General features: G+C 38.0%; 1 protein-coding gene across 1 annotated transcript; it reads left to right on the top strand.

Moving 5' to 3' along the window:
* The first annotated feature begins 2,499 nt into the window (after positions 1 to 2,499).
* LOC122135077 (class E basic helix-loop-helix protein 23-like) lies at positions 2,500 to 4,280 on the top strand. Its single transcript, XM_042712945.1, has one exon. It carries the CDS (start codon positions 2,931 to 2,933, stop codon positions 3,612 to 3,614), a length of 684 nt encoding a protein of 227 aa, XP_042568879.1. The 5' UTR covers positions 2,500 to 2,930; the 3' UTR covers positions 3,615 to 4,280.
* Positions 4,281 to 13,587: the final 9,307 nt, after the last annotated feature.

Here is a 13,587-nt window from a genome sequence, read left to right as displayed (position 1 = left end):
GCATGTTAGGACAGAGACAGGAGACGTCTCTGGTGGGTGTTTGGCTGGAGGGCCTCGGAGCCTGATATCACACACTGAATGATAACTCTCAGAGAACTGCTCGCCTTAGCTCCAAAAAAAAAAAAAAAAATTCTCCCACTGATCACACGCTGCTGCCACCCTGGTAAAGGGAATAGCCTGAAACAAGAGAGATAAAAGAGGTCAGTCTCTTTGTTTGTCCAGCCATCCATCCATCCATCTGTTTATCAGTCTTTTCAAAGCACTAAGCACAACTACTGTGTGTGCTATGCAGAAACATCAAACAATCTTATTTTCTATATGAAATCATGTTTATTTACACACAGAACCTTTCCTGCTAGGCATACTTTTGCATTCTTGTATATTCCACATTTCCGGTGCAGTGTGCACATGTATATGATCCGTGCATGTAGGGAATTTGTTACAATTAATATTTGTATTTTAAAGATGCTGTTCTTTGTAGTGTGGGAATGCAGTATTTGCATTTTGCATAGCTGTAGTGTATTCACAACACAATCCGGAATTGTTTTGCAGCACCGCCCCCTTGTGTATTATAAGAGAAAGCACAGATTGTCTTCTATATACTTTGTAGTTGTTTGGCATTCAGTTTATGATTTAAGTACTGTGCTTTCAGAGAAACAGCAAACCTGAAATAGATCAGCAGAGAAAATCTTCTACCTCCATCAGCAGTAGTAGCTCATGTTTGAGTAATGCAGAGAAATTTACAAAACTGTTCATTTGGTTCAGTTGGACTCAATCAGGGTCAAAACCTTAGGTTTTATTTATTTTGTTAACTGAAATAGCATATTATTTTATCAAGTTGCCAAGGCAACATTTTTATTTAGCTTAACTTGATGTATTAAAATAAATAAAACTAAAACTGAAATAAAATTACTACAAACTATATAGACATATTTTTAAGATCTAATAAAAAAATATTTCTAAATCTTTGAATTTTTTTAAACCTAAATAAAAACTAACTCAAAATATTACTAAAAACTATAATAACCTCTCAGTGATCCTAAAGTAACACTGAATTATAATAAAAACTGAGTTATGTAACCACTTTAAATTCTTTATATAATCTTCAACATTACTGAATTAACACATTTTAACAAATATTGAAGGATAATTCTTTAAATAGGATTTACAGGAGGTTACTTACGATTTGAAGCGTTCTTAATAACACTTCAGATTATAATCAGCATTAAATATGTTATTGGTGTTAAATGTGTTAATTTTTTCTGGTTTTGGAATTGTACTTTTCTTGAATGAACACTAGATGGCGGTGCATCATCTTTGCATTGGGTCTGTGTTACTGAGCGATAAATTTCTTCGTTTGTTGACTGATTGCCCCAACTCATTTTTTCCCCATCTGAACGAGTTTACACAACTAATAATTGCAACTTGTTTAATAGCTTTAAATATATGTTTTTGTTTCTGTAACATAGTAATAACTGCTTTGCAGGACGACTGAATTGTATAGTTCTGTGTTATAAACTATCGTCCTTAATCAATCATCGTTGCGTTTTTACCAGTCATCAAAACCCCAGGAAAATGTCCCCATCTTCACATATGTTGTATGTAGAGCGGCCTTGGACTTTGGCTGTAAGTGTCGAAGCTCACTTTTGGGCCTCATCCAGACGATGCGATTAATCCCTCGCAGCACGTGCTCCCCCGATTCCCTTCCTCCTTGTCCAACACGAAACAGAGTTTAGTCTGCATGGTAAACAGAAAAATACTGATGTCTCAATTTTGAGAAAATGTTGCCAAATTTAGTCATGGATTCAATTTTTGGCCAACCAGAACTTCCATTGGTTCCCTTGGGAATTTCCTATAGGTTTTTAACAGTTTATGAGTAAAATGAGGTCTGTGATTAAAATGATAGAAGGAGACTTACGGATCTGTTCTACAGTACAATTAAGTACTGACAGTGAAGATTTCCCAAGAACGTGTAGTACTTGTGCTGCAACTTACTTTCTTTGAATTCACACATGGTTTGACTTCCATGTTATTGTGTCTCCTCTAGTAATGTTAACCACAGATCATAGCTTATCTATTTTCTTTGCTCTTAAGACCAAACCACCATTTTATAGAAAATACTATCTGAGGGAACCATTGCTGGAAAATGTTGGATTTTTATTTATTTATTTTTTGCTAATTTTGCTCCAGTTTTAGGACTACAAACTGAAACTCGGTGTAGTTTTTAATGCACACCTTTTTATGCACGGTTCAATAACGATAAATGAATTCAGTGGTCGTCTTTAATAATTATATTACTGAAGAGATATCCTGTTTATTACCCAATTAGTTCACAAGGCCGCTATACAAAAAGTTGTTTTGATCATTATTTGGGCTAACCAAAAAGAAACATTTCGTTACGACAATACTGCGTTAATTTAGTGTAACTGATTGCAGTATTGCAGAATATTAGATACAAAGGCTGTTCACTACAGCGTGCCGGTCATTATGCCATCATTTGTTTAGCAGTTATCAGTGCCATAGTTGAATTTAGAAGCATGCCAGTTTCTAATCTTAATTAAAACGCCCTCCTGATTGGACAGTGATAATCCCGCTGGGCCTCGCGCTCTTACTCACTAGCAAGTAGGACTGCGCGCGAGTCTCAATCTGCCCAGGGCGAGGGCAAGACGCACTGCAAGAACGCGCGCAAGTTCAGACGAGGCGTCTAAAGTGCACGCAACATCACTGTTTGCGCGGAAGAGCCTTATACGAGTGCTCGACGTGATAGGGGAAGAAAGATCTCTATCAAAAAAGTGACTTCATTTCAGCAGCCCTTTGGAAAACACCGGCGAAAGAAAAGAAAGAAGACTGCGCGAGGAAGCTTTCAAGAACGCGCGCGAAAGTTTCCTACCCGGTCCGTTTTTGTTTTAGTTTTATTTCCTTTCACCAAAATGAATATCGGCGACGAAAACTTGCTGAAATCGATCAGCAACGACACCCTGCTGGACCTGACGCAGCGCTACGGACAGTCCGCCTTCGGCTTCGGCGCTGGCCATGGTGCTGGAGGTCCCGGCCGCTTCTCCCTCACACCTGCCGCGGATTTCCTCTCCGGTCAAACGGGAAAGTCGAACGAAAGCGGCGGAGAGCAGACCAGCGATGAAGACGACGGCTTTGACCACCTCGAGTCTCGTAAGAGAGGCGCGGGGTTCGACGAAGAGAAGCATCCGAGCGCGCTCTCCAAGAAGCCGAAGGAGCAGAGATCTCTTCGGCTGAGCATCAATGCGCGCGAGCGGAGACGCATGCACGACCTCAATGACGCGCTGGACGGCCTGAGGTCTGTGATTCCCTACGCGCACAGTCCGTCAGTGAGAAAACTCTCTAAAATCGCAACTTTGCTTCTTGCAAAAAACTACATCCTAATGCAGGCGCAGGCGCTGGAGGAAATGCGCCGGTTGGTGGCTTATTTAAACCAAGGACAGACTATAACTTCGCCGATTCCCACTGCGCTCGCGCCTTTCGGACAGGCGGCCGTGTATCCGTTTTCCAGCACGGCACTGGCCACCTGCGCGGAGAAATGCAGCTCGTTCTCCGGGACCCCGTCCAACCTGTTCAAACACTGCAACGACAAGCATTGACTTCCACGAGCTGAACTCTTCCTGCTTCATCCTTTTGTTGGTCTGAATTCGCATTGTTTTGTTGGGAATGGGCTTAGGTCTGATTCAAAAACCCTGCTACGTGTCTAAATAACTACGATGGTTTATTAGTTAATATAACACATAATGGTAAATAAATAACTGAGGGACACAGTATTACTGGAATAAGCTTTTAAACCCCTCAAATTTTAAAGCATTTCCCCTTTTATCCTAAATAAAGGATTAAAAATGATTATTTGTGTGAAAACAAACAAGCATAAAAGAAATTCTATGTTTCTGGTTCACAGCTTGCGGAGGATTATTTCTTAAGTCAAACCTTCTCTCTATCGGTTTCAGCGTTATTGGTGATCTATGCAATTTACTGCAAATGACCACAGATGATAATTTCTTAAAAACCTGTTTGCCAGAAATGAATAAACGTAAGATGGATTGTCTCTCCTCCGTCAGTGTATTCGGAAGAAATGGTGTAACATTCTCAAATGTTTGGCCTACAAAGATTTTGTTTTTGTTATTGCACAATTCACTTGATTGTATTGTACAACTGTGAAGAATATACTTGATCAAGCCGCATTTGATCATGTTGCGACATGAATTTCATACTGTATATTGTTTATATGTCTTTATAATTAAAACATATATCTATGACCATCTCAGGGGTTTTTTTCCGCCAAACATATGCTCACATTACTCTTTCAATTTATTTTCAAACTGTTTTAAAGAAATTAAGAATCTTTGCTTGCGGAAAAAGTGTAGTGTTTGAAAGTTTTTATGGTTTTTACAAATAATGCGGCAAAAAGGCCTTTGACGTGAACAAACTTTGGGTTCTGGTCTGGTTTATTCATACACCAAATGTGTACTGCAGAGGTAAGTTTTTACTGCTTTTGTTTCAGATATCACATGCAATGTCCTTTTGTAAATCATTTAATAACCATTAAAGGATTTAAAATGAGAGCGCAGTATTGATGGTCCAAAACAAAAACCTCAGTGCGGTTGCTATTACTGTTAGTAAACAAGGCCTAGCACGTGCACATGCCAACACGAGTTTCTCTGCCACACTTCTGTGTATTGAAGGGTTGTGTCACGATTCAAACGTGTGTTGGAGTTATAATCTCTTAAATGAGACTGGTCTCTGGTCTTCACTGGTAAGATGCGTCCTGCTGCTGTTATGCATAGGGCCGGATGCGCCCCGAGGCCGAAGGGACCTGTCCTCGAGTATTTGCGTGATCGTGAATCGGCAGTGTTCTGTAACCTACCCCTTCCACTTATTAACACGATTTCAGCGCCTGTCGTCCACAGCCTGCTAATGCATGAGCGCAGCAAAGGCAGTTTCATACACACTGCTCTTACACTAAACCAGACCTTTGTCAGTGATCTAACACAAAATCGATATTTCATTTAGTTTTAGACTGTTCTTCTTGATGTTTATTTAGCCTCTGAGAATTATTATTATTTTATTTTTTTTATCGTTTTACACACGTATTGTGCCAACAGAGGAGATAGGCCTAAATATAGTCTACACACCATAACGCGTTTAAAAGAATTTTAAGAATTACATTTTATCCTTAATACATTTGAGATAATACATTTTAATTTGCAGGCCTGTAGGCCCCCAATAAACATGAACAATGACGTTAACAAAGCAAAGCTGACTTTGTGTTATTGAAGGTATTTTTTTTTTTTAGGACAAATCAAAAGTCTAACTTTGTTTTCTATTCGGATAGATTTTAGACATATATCCATATGTACTCTCTATGCTGTATTAGCAAATGTACACATTTTCTTTAGAAAAACACATTGGACAAGGCTAGCAATGACTCAGTTCCGTTGCTTTTTAAAGGAATTGCTATATTCCAACATTAAAATATTTATGTTTAGCTTAATATGGCACAATGCAATTTATTAACATTTGTTGAATTGCATAATGAATTGTAATGAACAGATTATTTGTCTGAGGGACGTTTGAAAAAAAAAAAACTTTAATCACCTTTTCTTGGAACAAACGTTTGAAAAAAAAAAAACTTTAATCACCTTTTCAGAATGGAAAACAAAGGACCATAACCTTATGCACAATGATATTTTGAATTTCTGTTATTTTAACGTGTACTAATTATTATGTACAGTTCTTAAAGTTTAGTTTTTAGTGTTTAATTTTCTTTTAAAGAAGAGGTTCCCCTCGCATTATGCCATCACTTCTGATGAGCTTCAGTCTCTGTACCTGTCCACTAAGTGTGCACTGGAGAGAAAGTAATCTTAAACTCACGCTGCGTTAAATGAATAGTCATCACTCCCAGTGGGTGCGACACTACAGTGTCGTGTCGTAACAGCATTACACCGCTGGCATGCAGAACCGGCGCTATACCTGACATATGACTTACCCCTGAACTCTTCTGACAAGAGAGACAAGCGCGCTGCTGTTCCAATTTTTATAATCACTCTTGATTTCATCTCATTGGTGTGGATGGGGCCATTAGAAATGTGACCGCTGTAATCACTTTTTTGTTTGCTTATTGCTTTTTCGAACTTTAAGATGAGATTCTGATTATTGTCTTGGATTCTTGTTCGACTGCTGGTTTTTAAGAGGAGTCTCATAAAATGATAATTAAAAATGCTATAGACCTACAGCACCTTTGAGAAAATATCATTAAAATGATGTTTACTCACATGAGATGAAATAGGTTTTATTTTACGTGGAACTTAAGAAGATATAATTAATGGTGTTTTGATCGTTTAAGTGAACTAATCGTTTCGTTTAGATCAATTTTTTAAGCTGTGAATGATTTGGTGTTTTTAGCGAATCAGTTGACTCATAATAGCTCATAAAAGACGTTTGTTTACCGCCACCTACTGGCCTAAAACTATATAGAGATTCACGAAATCAAAGCTTTACTGGAATGATTGTCGGATATTTACGGGATTTAAACATGTAATGTAGCCTATTTAAAATAGATAATTCAAGAGCTTTAATTAAGAGAGAAATAAAGAGAGATATCGAAGGAAAGATAAATATATATAATATATAACATACAAATATAAAAAATAAGAAATGATCAATGAATGGATTTAAAAGACTTTGAGATGGGAAAAAATGAAATATTTCTACATAGAACTATATTATTTAATGTTCTTAAAGGCTATATTCTTTTAACACATAATAACATTATTAACAAAGTACAAAAACAATACATGAGTAGCTGACAAGACGTAAACAATCAATAAGTTATGTAAAACTCCACAGCCTATGCAGGAGATATTGTCACTTCTCGAAAATGTTTGTCAGATACTGTGTAATTAGATGCGCTACGGTGTTTCCTGCAGTCATGATGTTTGATTCGCAATACAAATGAGTCAGTCAAAAGATTCATGAAACAGACTCAAATTTGCTTCTGAGTAGTGAGACTCACTCACTCACTCACGCACTCACTCACTCGGTGAATCGTTCAGAGCTGGTACTGAGTCAACTGACTCGTTGAAACAGATAATTTGACTCGGTGGTGTCTGAATTAAAATGAAACAAGAACTGTGATATATAGGCTAACTTAGTATTTATTAGCTATGCATTTAATAAGATGAAGCGTTTTTGAACAACTATTTTTATCAATTGAATCTGTGATTTGTTAACTCAGTAGGTTGTGCAGTAACTATTTCAGCCAACTATTTGTTTGTGAGCTTTTTCTTAGAGTTATATGAGAAACTTATTACTTGAAATTTCAAAATTTTTTTGCTCAAACATTTGATTCAGGTAAGTAATCAGACAAACCTTGCAAACCTATTAATTGCAAATACCTTTTTTATGAGTGCACATTCTGCATCTGCCTCTAAACAAAAGTACTTTGTTATAGGGATACAGTTATTTCTTACGTCTCACAGTATTTGCCCTTCTTTTCTGTGGGTTCACTGCAGAATGATTTCATTACCGTAGCTGGGAGCTTCTGTTTGTGTGCGTTTGTCGCTCTTTGCAGGCAGCTGAGGAGAGGGAAAAACATATGCCCTTAAGTGCCAGACTCTGCCGAGTGTTTCTGACAGCACTGCTGAGAGTCATTAAGCTCTTGAGGAAGCACATCACAGCTCTGTACATACGTATATAGCTGCACACACATGTTTGGGACTGCGAGCTTCGGCGATGCAAACAGGCCGAGAGCAACTAAGGGGAGATGGGGGCGGACTGCTGGAAACGGCATTCAGGTTGGTGCTTGTTTATGCACAGCATACACGCAGACACTAGAAGGCACTCAGGCAGAATGTCAGAGGCCTCTGGAATCAGAAGAGGTAGTTTGGAAGGAAATACAAAAGTGTATAAAGCAGTACATCTGTACATGGTGACCCTCAATAGACCTGTGTGTCCATGAGCTTAAACGCTAATTTAAAGAGTAAAGATAATTAGCTTGTTTTTATGTCCCTTTGGTGCTGTTTTTTTTTTCTTTTCATATCTTGTACTGTCTCTCCATTTATGCAGGTGGAGACATGCACATTTAAGAGGGGATCCCCTTTGGTGGGTCTATGACATCAGCGCAACCCCCCTGCTTGTGGCCCAGTTTGTTGTATGTGATGACTGAATAAGTCATTTGGTTCAGAGGAGCCATGTGATTTAGGCCGACATGAGGGACAATGCGGCATGACGGACCAGCCCTCCGTTCGTTACTCTAATCAGTTTTGGATGCGGGAGGGCGGCAATGCCCGTCTTTATGCTCACTAACGCTCTTAACATGGCACGCAGACCAGAACCCTCACCCATCGCCACAAGGCACCTGACACCATGCATTTAAACTGTAGAATTATGGCTGGATGAGAATTAGGAGCACAGAGGAGAAGAAAAGAATGGTCCCAAGGAGGAAAAGCTATAGGTTCATACAGATGTGTTGGTGTAATCTAACTGAACAAGCTGCAGTATCCAAAATCAGCATCTTTGTTTTGGATCTATTTAATTCCACAGACTATTCCAGGTTCAATTCAGTCAGCAGCATTTGGGCTATAATGTTGATCACCAAAAAAAAAAAAAAAAAGACAACAAACAACAACACAATTTTAGTGTGAAAAAACAAACAAACATGCTTATCTGATATGATTTTGAAGTTTAAAGGTACATCCACTTTTACTGTGACAACAGAATGCCAAAAGCCCTAAAACAACTGTAAATATTATGATTTAAGCAGCTTTACAGCTCTAATAATACACAAGTTTTAACAGAAAACTTAATGTAAGTACTTGTAAAAAATTATTAGCCTAACATTTCTGGTTTGAAATCCTTCAAAGAAAAAGAGCGACAGATGCTAATTAATTTTTGTGGTAATAAACATTTACAATAAGGTACATTATTAGGTAACATTTAATGCATTGACTAACATTGACAATGAGCAATACATTTGTTACAATAATTTTTACATTTTTGTTAACCTATAACCCTTTGTTAACAATAACTATTAATGTATAATATCATTGGTCCATTAAATAATATTAACAGACACAACTTTGGATTTTAATCATGTATTAGTTAATGTTGGAATTAACATTAACTGTGATTTAATAAATGCTTTAGATTTTTTTTTTTGTTAATTCATATTAAGTAATGTTATTAACTAGTGTTAACCATCAGCATTATGCCACAAATGTTGAAGATTGAGCTAAACATGTACTGAAGCCAGAATATTACTTCTGAATCACTGAAATAAAAATACAGAGAAAGTTTTGCTATAGGCCTTCAGGCATGTAGTCTTGCAGTGTCTTTAAAAACTGCGTAACAGAACGACAGTGAAAGGAAGAGAGAATAAGTGGTCGTCTCCCAGTGTGTCAGTGTATGTGAGGTGACACACAGGGCAGCCAGTCCACTTCCTCAGATTAATCTCTGTAATGGCCCTCAGACGCCAAACTGGTGGAGGGAAATTTGGGGAGATGACAAGAGAATAGAAACACTGAAAAAAGATGCACCAGTTCAACCACATTTCCCCTCCACTGTCAGGGCCATTAAAATCATGAATACACAATCTGAGCATTTGTGCTACTGTAGCACATGACATGCTTGCACACTGCAGACACGTGCACGCTAATAAGGTCTCTTTGAAAAAAACATGAATTGATTTTAAAGATGTAGTAATAGAATTACAAGACATTACCTAGCATATGGACATAATGTTGTACATTATTTTATTTAGATGCAACCCTACAGACAATACGCCTACACACACACACATTCACCCGGTCTGCCTCCTAGAGGCAGCTTAGGAGAGACTCTGTTTTGTAAGGAGCAGGGGGAGATGGTTAACATCATTAATTAATGCCAGAAACTATGTAATTGGCCATCCATAATCTTCCATGCATGCAGAATTCTGACAGGCAGGCAGGCAAAGGTGTGCTGCACTGCAAAGGCTAATAAACACAGCAGATTAAATCATAATGCATCATGCACATTTATGTGCTTGTTTTTTTTGAGGGGAAAAATCATAGTTTTAACTTTTTAGAGTATGCTGGCTTCAGTTCAAATTAAGTTTAATAGCAAAATAATAATACTAAAATAGTTTCAGATTTCAGTTTAACAAAAAGCAAAAGCTGGAAAGGGGGGGGGGGGCAGTTGTGTCCTAATGGATAGAGAGTCGGACTAGTAACCCAAAGGTCACAGGTTCGAGTCTTAGGTAAGGGAGTGAATGACCAGTGCTCTCTCCACCTTCAATACCATGACTGAGGTGAGACCCTTGAGCAAGGCACCGAACCCCCAACTGCTCCCCGGGCGCCACAGCAAAAAGTGGCTGCCTACTGCTCCTGGTGCGTGTTCACTACTGTGTGTGTGAACTTGGGTTGAATGCAGAGCTCAAATTCACTTCATGTCACTTCACTTCATGTCACTTCACTTCAAAATCTGGATGAAGCATTTACAGTGATAGTGAATAAAGTCTCTTTTTTAGATGTTAAAATACTCACTTCAAAAGTATAGCCACAAGATTTAAACAATGTGTTTTTTGGGGACTTAGTGTGAAAAATCACTTTTATTCATTATTTTTAATCACTAATATTTACTCTGTAAAGTTATATGCAATTTTACAGTAATTGGAATAGAATTTTACAATAATTTCACAAAAATGTTAACATTTTATAAAAACTGTACAATAGTTTTTTATCAAACTTGACTTTTTAAAACAGTAAAAGGGATAAGCAACAACTTTACGTCTCTAATAAAGTTTTAACAGAAACATTAATGTGAGTGCATTTGTAAAATTCAGCTTCAATTGTACAATAATTTTACAATAACTTTACCAAATGTTACCATTTAAAACTGTAAAAGTGACAAGCACAACTTTACTACTCTAATAAATCACAAGTTTTAACATAATAGTTTATTTGAATGTGTTTATAAAATTAAGCTTTAATTTAACAATAATTTGACAAAATTTTACAATTTAAAACCGTAAAAATGACAATCACAACTTTACTACTCAAATAATACAAAAGGTTTTACAGAATAATTAATGTGAGTGCTTTTGTAAAATTAAGTTTCGTATTTTATTCCATAAATTGGGTCTATTTATGTCCATTGCCAGTGCATCATCTTATGCTGATCTTGCTTCTAAAGAAAAACAAAGAACTAGTTAAATTAATTTTGGTTGTGCTACAGATGCTGTCAACAAACTTTAAATTTTAATATTCCTTTAATGAAACCTCTAATCCAACAATAGCAAATGTTTTTCATTAATACTTGAGTAGCCTCATATAGAGCATTTCTTTATTTTTATGCAGTTTATGACATACTTTTACTTAATGCACTTGAATATTGCATTTATTAAGTGTTGTGAAATGTGTTTGGGTTTTCACACGGATGAAAGAAACTCCTCCTAACTTGGACATACTCATATGCCGCCCCCAGCTCAAGCCGGTGCTCAGATTTCCTCAGGCTGGCAAGCAGACAGGAGGCGGAGGCTGTGAGCGCGAGCGGAGCTGGCTCTCTGCATTCCTGCGCGTCTGAGACGGAATGAAAGGGAAGATTAATGACGTTTAGCACGGCAGTGAGACTCATGCGTTCCTAATTAAAATCGGACGAACAAGTGCGCGGACAAGGATCAGTGGCTTTTAATGAGGAGCTTGTAGGCTGATTTGGGCATAATTTTCTGCTTAATAAGGCTGGTTTAAAAAGTCATTTTGGAGGGATGGCACTCTTTTGAACCTGCTCATTATCAATGAGGGCACCTCTCTTAAGTACTTCAGGAAACAGTGACTTTAATTAATATAGAGCTGCCACGTGGCTGTGCTGACAAGACGGAGCGAGAGTGGTAGAGAAAGTGAAAGCGAGGGAGGGAGGGTTGAATTTGATGAAGAACTTTCAAGGACAATGGTTTCATTAAGCGGCTTCATTACTAACCGAATAACTCTTTGTGTCATTTGAATTCCTGGCCCCTGTGCTGTACAGTGCAGACTGGGAGGTGACGTACTGTCACTCGACAAGCCCTGACATGAGAGGAGAGCTGTGTAGAGTCAGACATGACCCCCCCCCCAATGTCCCATTCAGAGTTTACCACACACCCCTGTTATCGAGATCACCAGGTGATAAAACAACAGGACAAAGCACAGCCATTAATTCGCGATTAGCATTTAGGCAAACCCAGTCTGAGCACTAGTAAGTTATGTACTCGTTCTCAGCATGTCATTGGTTTCTGGACATGGCCCACCACGCTGTATCAGGTCCAGATGAGGGAATCGCGGTTCGAGAGGGATGTTTGGCCTGAAGGGCTAAGTGCAGGCAGGCAGAGAAGGAGAAGGAGAAGGAGGGGGGTGTTGAGATTTAGCTAGACTAGCCGCAGTTGATCTCTGCTGCAGTGAATTGGGCTAAAGACTCTCAAAGCCTCCTCATCCCATTGTACTAATCTGCTTATGGCTGGTTCTGCAGTTCAGGATCTTTATCACGGGAAAGTGCTTCACTCCGGGGACTCCCACTTAAAGCCCAGTCAATCACTAACACTCATGTGCCTGTGCCACTTTTCTCTTTTTAAACCGCTTTTATGTTCTGTTAATTACCCCTCACTTTTGAAGAATTCTGAACTCTAATTACTGATCTCTTTTGATTGATAGATAGATAGATAGATAGATAGATAGATAGATAGATCATAGATACAAAACAGATGGATAGATACAAAACAGATAAAAAAAGTACGATAGATAGATACAAAAGAAAAGAAAGATAGATGGATAGAGACAAAAGATAGATAATAAAGTTATGATAGATAGGTGCACACACAGGCTGATTTTAATCATCTCAATGGGATCCACCGGCATGATTCCAGCTTTTCAGACTTGTTGATGTCATTCACACTCTTATCCCATGCAAACCCAATCACTATCAGGTAATATCAGCCACTCTTTGAAGGATTAAAAAGAATAAATGGGGTTTTACTGCGTTTTGTCTGAGGGATAATGCCTCTGAAATATTGTAATAATGAAAATGGATTTGATTTATGTAATTTCTTTCTGACTTAGGTTTCTCCAGGATATGGGGGGTGGCAGAAGGCCTTCTTAACATGCTTTGACATTAAAGGGATCCAGTTGTTTTTCAGTTCTTCTGCCCCTGAGGTGGAAGCTTTAGAGTTGAATAGCGAGAGAAGAGATGTGCCCAAAAGCCTCCTCAGCTAATACTAATATTCAAGATAAGCCCTTTCATGAATAACTTATTCACACACGCAATACCACTGAAAGACAGTAATCTATGGTGTTTTTTCTCTTTATCTTTATTGGTTTGTGTTTGTTTTGTTCCTTTACAACACAACAGCCCACGTGTTTTGAATCTGCAGGCTTGTGGCGTAAGTATGTTTAGAGTGACTCTTTATCGCCTCAATCCGTTATAAAGCCCACCATTAAAAGACACAAGGTAAATTACATTCACGTTTATTCATTTAGCAGACACCAAAAGAGTTACCCAAAGAGACTTACAAATGAGAAACAAATTAGCATGTTTTTAAAATGAAATACATGAATTATACTT

This window comes from Cyprinus carpio, chromosome A23 (assembly GCF_018340385.1).
Source record: "Cyprinus carpio isolate SPL01 chromosome A23, ASM1834038v1, whole genome shotgun sequence".
In the NCBI taxonomy this organism is placed as follows: Eukaryota; Metazoa; Chordata; class Actinopteri; order Cypriniformes; family Cyprinidae; genus Cyprinus; species Cyprinus carpio.
This window is presented reverse-complemented; position numbering and strand designations above follow the sequence as displayed.